This window comes from Anser anser (assembly GCF_964211835.1).
Source record: "Anser anser genome assembly, chromosome: 5".
Lineage (NCBI taxonomy): Eukaryota > Metazoa > Chordata > Aves > Anseriformes > Anatidae > Anser > Anser anser.
This window is the reverse complement of record NC_139725.1, coordinates 36,413,826-36,428,875: the sequence shown is the minus strand read 5'-3', so window position 1 is coordinate 36,428,875 and position 15,050 is coordinate 36,413,826. Positions and strand designations below refer to the sequence as shown.

The window sequence follows — 15,050 nt, the reverse complement described above, 5'->3', positions numbered from 1 at the left end:
CTCCGCGGCGGGGCCGGGGGGCGGGGCCGAGCCGGGCCGGCGGCCAATCAGCGCGGCGGGTCCGCGCGGGCCGGCCAATCGGCTGCGGGGGGCCGCCGCGCCCCGCCCCGCCCCGCGCCCCCCGCCGCCGCCGCCGCCGCCGCCGCCGCCGCCGCTCGCCAGGGAGCCGCTCGCGGCGCGGGCCCGCGGGGATGTCCTACAAGCCCATCGCGCCCGCCCCCGCCAGCGCCAGCCCCGCCCCGGGGCCCGCGGCGCCGCCCGCCGGTGAGAGGGGGTTGAAGGGGGGGCACCGGGGGGGGGGGAGGGGGCTCCGGTAACGCCGTGCTAACCCCGCGCCACCCCCCCTCCCCCCCCCGTACCCCGCAGCCACCAGCGTCCCCTCGCCGTCCGGCTCCGCGCCCGGCGCCGCCGCCCCGTTCCGGCCGCTCTTCAACGACTTCGGGCCGCCCTCCATGGGCTACGTGCAGGTGAGGCGGTGGGGGGGGGCGGCGGGGCCGGTAACGGGGGGGGGGGGCGGTGCTGAACCCCTCCGTTAACCCCCCCCCCCCCCCCCCCGCAGGCCATGAAGCCCCCCGGTGCCCCGGGCTCGCAGAGCACCTACACCGACCTGCTGTCCGTCATCGAGGAGATGGGCAAGGAGATCCGGCCCACCTACGCCGGCAGCAAGAGCGCCATGGAGCGGCTCAAGCGGGGTACGGCGCCGGCACCGGTACCGGGGGGACTGGGGGGGGGGCTCCCGGTGCCACCGGGGCTCACCCCCCCCCCCCTTTGTCCCCCCCGCAGGCATCATCCACGCGCGGGCGCTGGTGCGGGAGTGCCTGGCCGAGACAGAGCGCAACGCCCGCACGTGACGGCCGCCCCCGGTGTCCCCCCCCCCACCTCCTCCCGGTCCCGGAGCCCCGCCGGTGGCCCCCCAACCCTTCGTACAGGGCCGCCCCCGGGGCTCCCCCTGACCCCTCCTCCCCTCCCGGTTCCCTTCGCAGCCGCGGGTTTTTATAAATAAAGGACGTGCTCGGGACACGGCGCCTGGAGGGGGCAGGGGGGGCGAGACCTGCTGTGACCCTAAACCTAATAAAGTCACCCAAAAACCCCAAATTCCCCCCAACCCCCCCTAGAACTTCTCCAATCCCCCCCCAAACTCCCCAAATCCCCCCCAACTCCCCAAATCCTCCCCAACTCCCCAAATCCTCCCCCTCCAAACCCTAAATCCCACCCCAAACTCCCCAAATCTCTCCAAATCCCCCCCTAAATCCCCAACTCCCCCCCAAAACTCCTCAAATCCCCCCAAACTCCCCAAATCCCCCCCAGAACTCCTGAAATCCCCCCTCAAACCCCCCAAAACTCCCCAACTCCCCCCCAAAACTCCCCAAATCCCCCCCAAAACTCCTCAAATCCCCCCTCAAACCCCCCAAAACTGCCCAAGTCCCCCCCGAACTCCCCAAATCCCCCCCAATTCCCCTCAAACTCTCCAAAACTCCCCCAATCCCCCCCATAAGTCCCCAAATCCTCCTTAAATCCCCCCAAAACTCTCAGACCCCCCCCCCATTCTCGCCCCTTCTCCCGTTTGAACGCCCCGGCCCCGCCGCCCGCGCAGCCCCCGTGCAGCGGCGCCGCCGCCGCCTCCCCGCTCTGACGTCACGCTCCCCCCCCCCTCTCTTCTGACGTCAGCGAGCGCCCCCCTTCGGGAGCGCGCCGTGACGTCACGAGGCGCGGGGCCGGCGCGGAGCGGGGGCGCAGGTTCGGCGGGGGGCGGTGGAGGGGGGGGGCCGAGCGCGGCCGGAGGGAGCCGAAGGTTGCCGAGGGGGAGCCGAGCGCGGCCGGAGGGAGCCGAGCGCGGGGCGGGCCGAGCCGAGCGCAGCCGAGCGGGGCGGGCGGGGGGCGCGTTGCCATGGCAGCGGGGCGGGCCTGGCGGCGCTGCGGCGGGCGCCGTGCGGGCCGGGCCGGGCCGGGCCGGGGCCGGGGCCGGGGCCGGGGCCGGGGCCGGTCTGACGGCGGTGCCCGCAGGCGCTGCCCCCCGCCGCCATGCTCATCAAGGAGTACCACATCCTGCTGCCCATGAGCCTGGAGGAGTACCAGGTGGCTCAGCTCTACATGATCCAGGTGCGGCCGGGCCCGGCGGGGGGGGGGCGCCGGGACTGTGCGGGGACACCGGGACGGTGACGAGATGGGGGCCCGGGACGGGGCCGAGGGGACACCGGGACCGTGTGGGGACACGGGGGTGGCACTGAGATGGGGTCCCGGGGAGGCTGGGGGGACACCGGGGCTGTGTGGGGACACGGGGACAGTGCCAAGATGGGGGCTGGGGGGGGCTGGGGGGACACCGGGGCTGTGTGGGGACACCGGGACAGCACCGAGATTGGGTCTCGGGGGGGCTGGGAGGGGGCTGGGGGGACAACGGGGCTGCGTGGGGACACTGGGACAGTGCCGAGATGGGGGTCTGGGGGTCCTGGGGGGATGCTGAGGGGTGTGAGACTGCGGGGACGGTGTGGGGCTGAGGAAAGGGGGCTGAGGATGGGGGTCTGGGAAGGGCAGTGTGGAATCGGGGTGTCTCTGGGCAAGGGGCTGCCCCCGGGGGGGTTTTGGGGTGCGGAGCCGAGCAGGGGGATCCCAGGAGCAGGTGTGGGACTGAGGGGGTTTGTGGTTGGGGAAGGATGCGGGGGACCTGCATGCCAGTGAGGTGCTGGGTTTTGGGGCACGGGGTCTCATCCAGCCCTCGCCCCGCAGAAGAAGAGCCGGGAGGAATCGAGCGGCGAGGGCAGCGGGGTGGAGATCCTGGCCAACCGGCCCTACAGCGATGGCCCCGGCGGCAGCGGCCAGTACACCCACAAGATCTACCACGTGGGCTCGCACATCCCCAGCTGGTTTCGGGCGCTGCTGCCCAAGGCTGCGCTGCAGGTGGAGGAGGAGTCCTGGAACGCCTACCCCTACACCCGCACCAGGTGGGACCCCCGGGGGGGACGCGGGCTGGGCTTTGGGGCTGCCTGCCGGGCTCAGCCCTGTCCCCGCACCTCCCGCAGGTACACCTGCCCCTTTGTGGAGAAGTTCTCCATCGAGATCGAGACATATTACCGGCCAGATGCAGGCCAGCAGACCAATGTCTTCAACCTGAGCGCAGCTGAGAAGAGGCAGAGGATTTTGGGTGCGTAAGGCAGGGGTGCCGTCACCACGGCCCAGCAGGATCCAATGCCTGCCGGGGTCCCTGTGCAGCTCTTCTGGGGCTGGCTGCACCGCAGAGCCCGAGGGGCTCAGCCTTTCACCAGGCAGCCCAGCGAGAGGCTCAGCGCCTGCAACGCAATGGGTTTTGCTCCCTCCTCTGGCCCTTGTGTTATGGGAGCGATCTGGGGGGGGAACCCTGAAAGGAGAAAGGCAGCAGTGCCCCGAGCACCCTGCCCGGTCTGGTGGCAGCACCGTTAAGCGAGAGTCCGTGTTAAAAACATTCTGGGGGATGATTTCATTTCCTGCCCCCTCGCCTTGCCTGTGTGTTTGTTTGCAGCTCTCCCCAGTGCCAGGCTGCTCCCCCGTCCCCCGTCCCAGCCCATCCCACGTGGTCTGGCACAGCTTTGACCCTCTCGTAGTGCGAGTGGGAACCTGCACCGGGCTCTGGCAGGGCATTTTGGATCGGCTGGAGTGGGGGGAGCTGGGAAAGCGTGTCCCCATTTTCCCCCCTTGCTGCCCTGCTTCCCCTGCTCCCCAGAGCTTTGCTTGGCATTGCTCTCCGGCCCCAGCCCCTCTGCGCTGGCTGAGGGCAGAGCTGGGGGTCCAGGGCAGATTCACCCCCCCCGGGGGGAGGTTTGTCCCCGGCTGCTGCCTGCTCCTGTTCCCGGCGGTGTCGGCGCGGTCGTTTTAGGCACCGGAGTGCAGCGCGTCATGCTCTGCTCTTAAAATGGAGGCCTAAAATAGGCACTCGGAGGAAATGATTCATCTGACCTATTTCTCTCATTGGTTCTTGCAGCACCGGGGATGTCCGGCTGGGACGCTGGTGGTGCAGGCCTGGGGGGGACAAATTTTGTCCCTGCCACCACCAAGCAGCAACCGGGGCCGAGGGGACAGCGGGCAGGGCACGGCCCCTGCTTGATTTCTCCCCCGGACCCAGTCCCGTGAGCTTCCAGCCGCTCCTCAAGGAGCACGGGGCCGCTGCTGACCCCGGGAGGGATTTTCTTTGCCAGCTCTCGCTCCCACCCCGCTGTCTTGTAGCGCCTCGGATGTAAAATCCCCTCTCACGTTTCAAAGGGCGGCTGGCAGCAGAGCGAATGCCAGGGCTGTCGGGGCCGAGCTGGCCGCCTTGTCCTGCGAACCGCACCGGTAGCAGCGTCCTCACGGGTTTTCTCCCAGCAAACAGACCCGCGGGGTTGTTGCGGGAACAACACGGGAATAACGCCATCCCCGCGCCACGGTCCGAGCTGCTCCACGAGCTCGCTGGGCGCTGCTTTAAGGGCTGGTGCTGGCCCTGCTGCCACGGCACGGGGGGTGTCAGCGGGGCCAAACGGATCCGGGGCTGCGAGGTTTTGCTTTGCTCCTCGCCCCGTTCCTGGCGGAGGCAGCGAGCGGGGCTCCCTGCCGCACTGCGCCGCCTGGTTTGGCCTCAATCTCAGCCCCCACGTCCCCGGGGTCACCCGCGCCTTCTCCCAGCTGCCAAATCTCCTCGCTAATGCGCCTAAGTGTGTCAGCCCGGCTCGGAGCGCCCAGCCCCCCCGCGGCTGCCTGCGCCTCTTGCAGCCGCTCCTCGGGGCGCTGGATCCGGCCCTGGCGTGGGGACGGGACGCGCTTGGGTGCACCCAAAGGTGCTGTTGAGGTTACAGCCACAGGGATGGTGCTCGCTGGCACCGCCAGCGTGAGCGCACGGCGCGTGGAAATAATTTGCAGGGTGCCCCCGGTCCTGTTTTTGTGCGTTTTTCTCCACTTTCCTCCCCTTTTCTTGCTCCTCTGAGCCTTGAGGGGTAACGAGTGCTGCTCTCCTTCCTCTCCCTCAGACACCATTGACATCGTGCGTGACCCCATCTCCCCCGGGGAGTACAAGCCCGAGGAGGACCCCAAGCTCTACCACTCGGCCAAGACGGGCCGGGGGCCGCTGGGGGACGACTGGCTGGAGGCGGCCGCTGGCGGGCCCCTGATGTGCGCCTACAAGCTCTGCAAGGTGGAGTTCCGCTACTGGGGGATGCAGTCCAAGATCGAGCAGTTCATCCACGACGTCGGTGAGCGCGGGGCGCTGGCACCGCCCTGCCCGCGGGGGCAGCGGGTTTGGGGACGTGGGCGCCGGGGTCACGCCGCGCTCGCTCCCCGCTGCCCGTCGCAGGCTTGCGCAAGGTGATGCTGCGCGCCCACCGCCAGGCCTGGTGCTGGCAGGACGAGTGGACGGACCTGACCATGGAGGACATCCGGCAGCTGGAGGAGGAGACGGCGCGGATGCTGGCGCAGAAGATGGCCAAGTGCGGCGAGGCCGAGGAGCCCCCCGCCGCCGGCCCCAGCCCCGAGGGGCGGCCGGAGCCGGGAGCTGCCGGCGGGCAGGAGGGTGCCGAGGCACCGGGCACGTCTGATGCCTCCCCCGACGATACCTTTGCCAAGCAGTGGTCCACGTCTTCCCGCTCTTCCTATTCTTCCCAGCACGGAGGTGAGAGAACGGGTCCTGTGCTGGGTGAGTAGAACTCCAGCCTCCTGCGGCTCGGGGTGCGGGAGCAGCAGGGGCCTGTGGGGCAGGAGTGGGGGCTTGCTGCCTTGGGGGCTCTGAGCCCTGACCCTGTGCTGGTGGCAGGGGGGGTGTCTCCTCAGAGCCTGTCCGAGTGGCGGATGCAGAACATTGCCCGTGACTCCGAGAACAGCTCCGAGGAGGAGTTTTTCGACGCCCACGGTATGGCGGAGTAGCCCCACGGCTTCGGGTTCTGGTGGTGGGGAGCCTGAGCAGGGGCCGCTCTGGGTTTGCCCCACGGGGGGCAGCAGGACGCCGGGGTGCGGGCTGCCCTTCGCCCACCCCCCGGCCCCATCCCTTCCCCCGCAGAGGACCTGTCTGACAGCGACGAAGTCTTTGCGAAGGAGATGACCAAGTGGAGCTCCAACGACTTCTTGGACACGCTGGAGCGGCCGGCAGAGCTGGACGAGGCTCTGGGTGAGCAGGGTGGGCACAGCCTGCCCCAAACCCGGGGGCTGACCCCCGCGTGGACGCCCTGCCTCGGCTCACCCGGGCCACGTGCTCGCAGGGGACGGACCCAGCGCTGCCAAGGCAGACGGCGAAGGACTGGCGGCGGCTGGTTTCTCGGAGGTGTGTGCAGCCTCAGCCTGTCCCTCGCGCCCCCCTGCTGGGACCCCAGCGTGGGTGCAGACGGGAGCTCTCTCCTTCCCGCAGGGCGTCTCGGCCGAGAGTGTGGCGCAGGCGTGCCGGATCCACGCGCTCTTCCTCATCCTCCACAGCGGCAACATCCTGGACCAGGGGGTGGGCGAACCGGGCTCCAAGCAGGCGGACGTGCAGACGCTGGCGGCCACCTTCGACGCCGTCACCCGCGTCCACTTCCCCGAGGCGTTGGGGCACGTGGCGCTGCGCCTGGTGCCCTGCCCGCCCATCTGCGCCGCTGCCTACGCCCTCGTCTCCAAGTGAGGATGGCGGCACGGCGTGCCGGGCCTGTGGGGTGAGAGGGGGCTTTCCCCCACGCAAACCGCTCCCGGGAGGGGACGTGGGGAGGTGGCGGGCTCAGGGAAGGGGGCTCTGCTTCTCTTGGTGTGGCATCTGGAGAAGCGAGCGTCGTGCGATGGCTTGGGGATGCCGGGGCAGCCCTGCTCACCCGCTCTCCGTGCCCCTTTCAGGCTCAGCCCCTACAGCCACGACCGGGACAGCCTGTCCAGCAGCCAGGACCACATCCCGCTGGCAGCCCTCCCGTTGCTGGCCACCTCCTCGGGGAGCTACCAGCACGCCGTGGGCACCGTCATCACCCGCGCCAACCAGGCGTACAGCACCTTCCTGCACTCCGGCGAGGGCGCCGGCTTTTGTGGCCAGGTGAGAGGGGCGGGGAGCTCGGGGCAAGCTTCGCCCTGGGTTCCAGCTGGGACTTGGCTCCCACCGGGGACATTTTCAGCCCGGACAGCGTGCCGTCCGCAGGTGGTGCTGCTCGGGGACTGCGTTGGAGGCATCCTGGGCTTCGACGCGCTGTGCCAGAGCCGGGCGGGCGCAGGGGGCAGCCGGAGCAGCAGCCGCCGTGGCAGCCTGGTGGGTGCCCGTGTCTTCGAGCCGTCGGTGTCGGCAGTGGCTCAGCAGCAGCCAGCCACTCGCTGATGTTTTCCTCTCCTCCTGCAGAGCACGGAGCCCATCTCCCCCGAGCTGTGTGGCGGCAGGGACCCGCTGGCCGACGGGGCGGACGGAGCAGCAGGGTCAGGCCAGGCCAGCCCCGAGCCGGGTGTGCAGGGGGACAGCCAGCATCCCGGCTCCTCGTGCAGGTGAGAGCAAGGGGGACAGTCAGCAGCACCACCCCCTGTCCCCGTGGGAGTGCTAGTGGCCTCCTGGCAAATCTTACGCTCTATGCAAAGGGTGAATTTTTGATCTGTACCACCCTGGGAGGGAGCATGGTATAGGTGCAGTGCCCTGCCGTAGCTCCCCTGCTTCCAGCAGCTCCTCTGGGCTAACGGGGCTGCAGTGGGTGCAGCGCTGGCTTTCCCATGCCCACTGGCTCTGCTGTTGCAGCCCGCAGCCCAGTGAGGCCCCGCTGGAGGCAGAGGCACCGCGAGGCAATTCTGCAGCACCAGATGGGGCGGAGGGCGCCAGCACCCGCCTTGACTTTAAGGTATCCGGCTTCTTCCTCTTCGGCTCCCCGCTGGGGCTGGTGCTCGCGCTGCGCAAGACCGTCATGCCCGCTCTGGACGGTGAGGACCCCCTCTGGCTGCGGTGTGAGCCCCCAGGCCTCCCTGCGGGGCTTAAGCCCTTCTCCTGAGTTGTGTTCCCCGTTGCCCTGTACGAGTCTGAATCCCCCAGACCTCCTGAAACAGCTCTGCTTAGGTTTGGGCCCCTTGCACGCCCTGGCTCTGGGGGTCTTGGTGTTGGCACGTGCCTGAGTGTCCCCCTTCCTGCCCCGTGCCAGCCCAGCCTGTCCCACGGCATCACAGGCTGCCACCGGCATCCTGGGTTTGTCTCTCTAGCCTTTCCTGCCTCTGGGTACTGCTTTCTCCTCCCTGGGTGCCGTGCTCCCCCGTGTCTCCCAGCCCTCCTACCCCGTCCCTGCCGTGCTCCTGGAGCCCTGACCCCCCCCCCCCCTCTGCCCCAGTGGCCCAGCTGCGTCCCGCCTGCGAGCAGATCTACAACCTCTTCCACGCGGCCGACCCCTGCGCCTCCCGCCTGGAGCCCCTCCTGGCCAAAGCCTTCCACGCCGTGCCGCCGCTCAGCGTGCCCCGCTACCAGAAGTACCCGCTGGGCGACGGCACCTCCTCCCTGCTGGGTGAGCGGCCCCGCTGCCGGTCTGCTCCCGGGTTCTTGAGGGGGGTCGCCAGGGGGGCTCTGGGTGGCCTGACTCGGTGCCGCCCGCAGCGGAGGCCCTGCAGATGCACTCTGCCCTCTTCCTGCCCGAGGTGGACCTGGCCGCTCCCCCCACTCCCACTGGCAGCTTCGGGGGCTTCTGGAGGGGCAGCGAGCCTGGAGAGCCCCCCACGCCCGCCAGCACCAGTGAAGTTGTCAAGAGTGAGTGTCGTCCCCTGCCCACCCCATCCCAGCACCTCGGCTGGGCAGGAGGCACCACGATGTCCAGAGGTCCGGTGCGGGGCCTGAAGCGGGGACGGGGAGCAGGGTGTGGGATAAGGCCCAGGGACGGATTCATGTGAGCTCTCCTGGCAGTCCTGGAGCGCTGGTGGGGCCCGAAGCGCATCGACTACTCGCTGTACTGCCCCGACGCGCTGACCGCCTTCCCCACCATCACCCTGCCCCACCTCTTCCACGCCAGCTACTGGGAGTCCTCTGACGTGGTGGCCTTCATCCTGCGCCAGGTACGGCAGGGGCAGCGGGGCGGGCGGCCCGGCTCACCCGCCGGAGGCTGAGCTGTGCCGTGCCACCCGGCAGGTGATGGAGAAGGAGGGCCCGCAGCCGGCGGAGAGCGAGGAGAGCTCTATCTACAGCCCCGCCATCCCCCGGGAGAAGTGGCAGCGTAAGCGCACCCAAGTGAAGATCCGGGTACGTACCCCGTGGCCAGCTGCTGGTTTCGGGGCTGCAGCTGCCGGGAACCCGACCCTTTGCCAGGGCAGCCTCGGGATCAAGCTCGGGTGGCCAGGCAAGTCCCAGTCCCCGTGGTGGTGATGCGGCTGGGAAGGTTTGCCGCTGCCTGCTGCGAGGGTGCCACGCTGGTCCCACAGCCTGGCGGGGGCTGCCTGCCACCTCGGGGGCTCTCGGGTAGCCATGCGCAGCCCCAGCGCTGGCTGCTGAGCCCCGCGTGTCCCTGCAGAACGTGACAGCCAACCACCGGGCCAGCGACATCATCGTGTGCGAGGGCAAAGCGCAGGTCCTCAGCGGGCGCTTCATGTACGGCCCCCTGGACGTGGTGACCCTGACTGGGGAGAAGGTACTGCTGGGGCTTGCGGGTGCTGCCGGGGCATCCCTGGAGGTGCAACGAGAGGGCAGAGATGTCTGGGGGTGGACACGGGGCCGATGTCACCTGCAGCCAAGGGGCAGGGGAAGGGCTGGGGACCAGGGCCTTGTAGGATATGGTGGGAGAGGATCGTAATGACCTGTGGGTTAGGGAAACAGCAGCTAGCAGGCTCTGTGCTCAGCCCTTTTCCCCTCCCTCAGGTGGATATCTACATCATGACGCAGCCGCTCTCGGGGAAGTGGCTGTACTACGGCACCGAGGTGACGAGCGGCAGCGGGCGCCTGACCTTCACCATCCCTCCGGACAAGGCCCTGGCCATCGGCATCTACCCCGTGCGCATGGTGGTCAGGTGCGGTGAGGCTGCCTGCTGCTGGCAGGGACGCCTCGGCCACCTTCTTCTCCAGCTCGCTGGGCAGAAATCTGGGGGCTGAGGGAGGTGGCAGAGCTGGCGCTGAGCCTCCTTGCTGTCCTGTCCCAGGGGCGACCACAGCTACGCAGAGGCGTACCTCACGGTGGTGGCACGGGGCACCGAGTCGGTGGTGTTCAGCATCGACGGCTCCTTCACTGCCAGCGTCTCCATCATGGGCAGCGACCCGAAAGTGCGGGCGGGTGCTGTTGATGTCGTACGGTAGGTGCTCTTATTGTGAGGGTAACCGGCCTTTTGTGGTGTGGTGACAAACTGGTCAGGGCGGCGAGGGCATCAGAGCCATCCCGGGGATGCGGTAGGTGTGATAGGCCACAGCTCCGCCAGCGTTGCTAAAATCCCCACAGAGGACAAGGTTTTGGAGCCAGCGCCCATGCCTGCTCTGTCGGGAGCTGCCTGGTGGCTTCCCACCGGCGGGACTGTCCTCGGGTGGGCTCCCGGCAGCAAGGTGTGTACCCCCCAGGCACTGGCAGGACTCGGGCTACATGATCATCTACGTGACGGGGCGCCCCGACATGCAGAAGCACCGCGTGGTGGCCTGGCTCTCCCAGCACAACTTCCCTCACGGCGCCGTCTCCTTCTGCGACGGTCTCACCCATGACCCCCTGAGGCAGAAAGCAGCCTTCCTGCAGAGCCTGCGCACCGAGGTGGGCGAGGGGCGGCGGTGGGGGGGGGTAGGGTGGGCTGAGCTGTAATCCCTGGCCCTCTCCATCCTCGGAGGAGCCATGTGTGGAGATGCTTGGAGCTGGACCAGTAGCACTGGTACCAGGACCGTGATCCGGGGCATAGTGACCCGGTGCCCTGGGGGTTGGCCAAGATCAGGGCACACGTGGCTGCCCCCGGGGCTGTGGGAAGGGTCTGTCCCTGCCTTACCCCTCCTCTCCGTGGGCAGGCAGAGATCACCATTGTCGCCGGCTACGGCTCCACCAAGGACGTCTCCGTCTACAGCTCCCTGGGGCTGGCGCCGTCGCACATCTACATCGTGGGCCGGGCCGTCAAGAAGTTTCACAACCAGTGCCAGGTACAGGGGCAGGGCTGGGGGTGAGCTGGGGCTGCGGGATACATGCGCTGCTCCTGCCGGGGTCTCAGGCTGTCCTTGTGTCCCGCAGTTCCTGTCCGAGGGCTACGTAGCCCACCTAGCCCAGCTGGAGGCGGCAGCCCTGGCCCATTCCCCCAAAGGACCCCCCCGGCCCGTGCTGGGCAAAGGCACCTACGGCTGCCCGGCGCCCGTCGACTTCCTCCGCAAGCAGAGCCAGCTCCTGCGCTCGCGGGGCTCCAGCCAGGCGGAGCGGGACGGGGGCCCCCCGCCCGCGCCCCCCAGCCTGCCCCGTGCCAAGCCCCGCAGCGTCAGCCTCAAGCTGGAGGGTGAGGAGTGAGCGCGGCGCGGCCCCCGTCGTCTTCCCCCCTCCCCGGACACAGCCTTGATTTCCCAGCCAGGAGTGCCTGGGGCTGGAGCACACGGCGGGCCCTGAGCCGAGAGGAAGGAGAGGAGGGCGCCGCGCCCCAAAACCACGGGGCCCTGCGAGACCGCTCCGAGCTGCTCCAGGGGCAGGAGTGACCCCCCCCGTCAGGGCTGAGCCCCCCCTGGTACCACCTGCAGCCCCCCAGCTCTGCCTCCACCCTGCTGCCCCATCCCGTGGGCCCCCCCCGTCCCTTTTGGGGGGCAGTGCCCTTGGGGGTTTGCCTCCCAGCCAGCTCTGGGGGGCTGGAATGGTGCCCCCCGGGCTCCGTTTCACCTTTCCCTGCCGGGGGTGGGTGGTGACGGGGGGGTTGTGGTTGCGCCCTGCGGGCAGCAGCCCCCTCCCTGCGACCGCGTATTTATTTCCGTTCGGTGTTGCGAGTTGTTGGGGGTAGGGGGAAGGGCTGGGATTAAAAACAAACAAACAAAAAACGGTTCCTCTGCTCTGTTCATTTCGTTGTGAATAAAGCCACGTAAAGCAGAGCTGCTGCATGTCTGCTCTGTGTCAGCACGGGGGCTGCGCCTTCCCTCCCCCCCCCCCCCTTCAGCCAAACCCTGGCCCCAGGGAGCCACCGACCCAGGGCCTCACGTGGTGCCACACGCGGAGCAGGCACGGCAGGCAGGTGGCCGCAGGGGCCGGGCCGTCAGCAATTTAGGACGCGTCACAGGGGACTGACTTCGTGTCCCTGCCAGGAAACGCAGCCCGGGGCTGGGGGGGGGGGCTGTCCTGGTGCCCCCGGCTCCGTGCTGTGGCTGAGAGGCCGCCGCAGCAGGCAGCACGTGGCTGAGCAGCAGAGGCAGGCGAGCACCGAGGAGCAGGGCAGAGGACACGCGTCCTTGAGACTCAAGGGTGAGCACCAGGGCCGCTGCCTGCAGGCCGAGCTCTCGGCAGCGAAGGGAAGGGGCTAGCCTGGTGGTTTTACACCAACAGGCTGTACCCCTCCGTGTAACACCTGCCTGTGCAAGCTCCTGACTGACATAAAGCCATGCAGCCCTAGACACGTTAGCAGCTATAGTACATGAATGACGTGGAGCACTTACCAAACCAAGAAACAGCTCCGTTTTGCAGTGAGTCTGCAGGACCCCAGGGCCGAGGCTTGCCAGGCTCGCTCTCGTGCTCCTGCCCTGCCTGGCACTTTGTTTTACTTGAGCTATCGCTAACAGCAATTTTCTAAGTGGCCAGATGTCTGCGATGAGTTTTACTTTTGTTTATCTCGGTATTGCATGACCATAGCTTTATATAGATAGCAGTAACAAGCAGTCAGTTTAGATAACATATTTACGACTGACGTGGTGACGTAGCACAGGAAATGCAGACTCGGGACGATAGCAGCAGCCTTGAGCAGTGACGATGCAGGATGTGGTGTGCAGTACAGGCACGGAGGGGCAAGAGACGGGGCCCAGGCTTGGCACTGGTGACCCCCACGGCCCTGAACAGCTCAGCCAGACCCATGCAGAACGGCGTAGCCCAACGTAAAAGATAAAAATCAATGAACGAATAAAAGAAACATGGAAGAAAGCAGCGGGCTTGAGCTTGTTTCACCCCGTGTAGTCCTTCGCAGCACTTGGGGCTGCCCGGCACCGTGACGACGAGCACAGTCTAGTGACCGGTTGGGAGATGCACGCTTATACTGCGACTCAACTGTATGTGGCGATCGCTATACTCTTGAGTAATGCTGCGACTTAAGCGTGCTGCTGTATCACCGTGCTGTGTCGAAATCCCGTGCAGCTTCCCATGACTTCAAATAAGTAAACTTTGTATTAAACATTAATAAACATCGATAAAACATTCCACATGGGGAATATCTAAAAACCTGGTCCGAGAGCGTCGCGCTCTCACACGTGGCCACGGGCTCTACTGCGAGAAGATGTCCTTGAAACGGATCTTGTCCTCCGCGTCCTTCTCGCGCAGGCGCGCTTCCAGGCTCCGCAGCTCCCTAGAGACGACGGGGCGCAGCGACGGGTCGAGTGCCAGCACCTTGGCGAAGTCAGCCCGCGCCTCTGCCACGTTCCACACCGCCGCGTGGGCCTTGCCCCGCTTGAAGTAGGCCTTGACGTTGTCTGCGGGGAGAGCTGTTGGCTGGGGAGCGTGGGGGCGTCCCCAGCAACCCCTCGCTCTGCCAGCACTCGTCACAGCCGGCCGGGCCGGCCCGTGGCTCCTTACCCTCGTACTTGTTGAGGATGGAGGAGCAGTGATCCAGCACCTCGTAGTACTCCTCACACTGCAGCTTGCACTGGCAGTAGTTTAACAGTAGTGGTGTGATCTTCTGGTCGAGCTCGATCCAGTCCGGAGAGCCAGGCTGTTCCTGAAGGATGAAAAGGAGGGGGGAGAATCCTGCACAGCGGGAGGGATGGGGGGGGGCCCCGAGAGGGGCCGGGGAGCCCCACCTTCATCTGCAGGTTCTTGAGGCAGGCAATGGCATCGTAGTATTTGGCCGCTGCCTCCTGCACCTTGCCCTGCCGGTACAGCTCGTTGCCTTCCTTGTGGATCAGGGGTACAGCCTGCAGCTTCTCCTCGTCCGTCATGGCCCACGGGTCCTGCTGGTAGGAGCCGGGCTCCTCCACCTGCCGGCACCCCCCTGTCACGCGGGCGGCGGCTGCCCCCAGGAGAGGGGCAGCCCCAGCACCCTCACCCCCAGAGCCCCCCAAGGGGGCAGGGGCGCATGCAAGCGCTTCCCTCGCCCCGCACCGAGCGCGCGCGCCCGCCGAGCGCGTCCTCACCTTGAGCACCTCGATGTCGAAGATGAGGGGCTGGGGGTTCTTCTGCAGCTCGTCCAGGTCGGGGTAGCCGAGCGAGTAGTGGTCGTGCAGCTGGGCGACGCTGCAGCAGTGCCGCTGCCCCTCCAGCGGGTCCTTCCCCGCCGCGATGTTGCGCAGGCTCTTGGCCACCAGCGGGTACAGCACCACGTGCTGGGGGGGGGGGGGGGGGGGCACTGGGACCTCGCATCCCGGGGGGGTGACACCACCCCTGGGCTGGCCACGCCCCTCACCAACAAGCCCCGCCCCCTCAATAACAAACCACGCCCCTCCCACCAAGCCCCGCCCCCCCATGCACGAACGCCCCGCCCCTCCCTATCGGGAAGCCCCGCCCCCAACCTGGAAGCCACGCCCCCGACCGGGAAGGCCCCGCCCCACCTTGGCGTCGCAGCGGAAGCGGGCGCGCTCTCCGGGCCGCATGGTGCGCAGCGCCGCCTCCCAGACGGGCAGCTTGAACTTCTTGCCGGCGATCAGCTCCATCGGCTTCCCGCGGGCCCGGCTGTCGTCCAGCGGCGCCTCGTCCCCCCCGCACCGCAGGGTGCGGTAGTGGAAGGTGGCCTGCGGGCGGGACGCGCCGTCGCCATGGCGACCGGGCCTCCCTCCTCTGCGCATGCGCCACGCCCCCTCCCCCTCCGGTCACCGTCCCCGGTCCCGGTCCTCTCCCCCCCCGCCCCCCCCCGGCGGTCCCGGCCGCACCTTGGTGCCGTCGCGGAAGTCGGGCAGCGGCCCGGTGCCCTCCCGCAGCACCTCCTTGTGCACGCCGTCCGCCCGCAGCCGCTCCGCCAGCTGCGCCATCGCCCCGCCGCCTCCGCCCGGCTCCTTCCGGGGGAGCGGGAGGGGACGCACGGGGAGAGAGGGGGGG

General features: G+C 68.2%; 3 protein-coding genes across 5 annotated transcripts; 2 read left to right on the top strand and 1 right to left on the bottom strand.

The window, feature by feature from the left end:
• Positions 1–35: 35 nt before the first annotated feature.
• Positions 36–1,095, top strand: CDK2AP2 (cyclin dependent kinase 2 associated protein 2). Its single transcript, XM_083837093.1, has 4 exons — positions 36–264; positions 367–467; positions 560–692; positions 784–1,095. Exons 1-4 carry the CDS (start codon positions 192–194, stop codon positions 849–851), a joined length of 375 nt encoding a protein of 124 aa, XP_083693219.1. The 5' UTR covers positions 36–191; the 3' UTR covers positions 852–1,095.
• Positions 1,096–1,550: 455 nt separating this feature from the next.
• On the top strand, positions 1,551–13,104 carry PITPNM1 (phosphatidylinositol transfer protein membrane associated 1). Of its 2 annotated transcripts, XM_083836910.1 has the most exons (25): positions 1,551–1,737; positions 2,005–2,100; positions 2,725–2,939; positions 3,018–3,139; positions 4,971–5,192; positions 5,294–5,608; positions 5,750–5,845; positions 5,993–6,100; positions 6,192–6,253; positions 6,338–6,582; positions 6,793–6,982; positions 7,085–7,192; positions 7,280–7,419; positions 7,664–7,842; positions 8,241–8,411; positions 8,501–8,650; positions 8,804–8,952; positions 9,026–9,136; positions 9,405–9,521; positions 9,749–9,897; positions 10,027–10,176; positions 10,436–10,619; positions 10,865–10,993; positions 11,082–11,337; positions 11,410–13,104. In XM_083836910.1, the coding sequence occupies exons 2-25, from the start codon at positions 2,023–2,025 to the stop codon at positions 11,442–11,444; spliced, it is 3,681 nt and encodes a 1,226-aa protein (XP_083693036.1). In that variant the 5' UTR covers positions 1,551–1,737; positions 2,005–2,022; the 3' UTR covers positions 11,445–13,104. The 2 variants fall into 2 exon arrangements, with proteins under 2 accessions (XP_083693036.1, XP_083693035.1); XM_083836909.1 differs by lacking the exon at positions 1,551–1,737 and having other exon boundaries at positions 1,908–2,100.
• AIP (AHR interacting HSP90 co-chaperone) lies at positions 12,616–15,044 on the bottom strand. 2 transcript variants are annotated; one of them, XM_083837062.1, is made up of 7 exons: positions 14,885–15,044; positions 14,567–14,746; positions 14,153–14,341; positions 13,820–13,996; positions 13,596–13,737; positions 13,246–13,492; positions 12,616–13,170 (listed from the first exon to the last, which is right to left on the bottom strand). In XM_083837062.1, the coding sequence occupies exons 1-6, from the start codon at positions 14,981–14,983 to the stop codon at positions 13,287–13,289; spliced, it is 993 nt and encodes a 330-aa protein (XP_083693188.1). In that variant the 5' UTR covers positions 14,984–15,044; the 3' UTR covers positions 12,616–13,170; positions 13,246–13,286. The 2 variants fall into 2 exon arrangements, with proteins under 2 accessions (XP_083693188.1, XP_083693187.1); XM_083837061.1 differs by having other exon boundaries at positions 12,616–13,492.
• Positions 15,045–15,050: the final 6 nt, after the last annotated feature.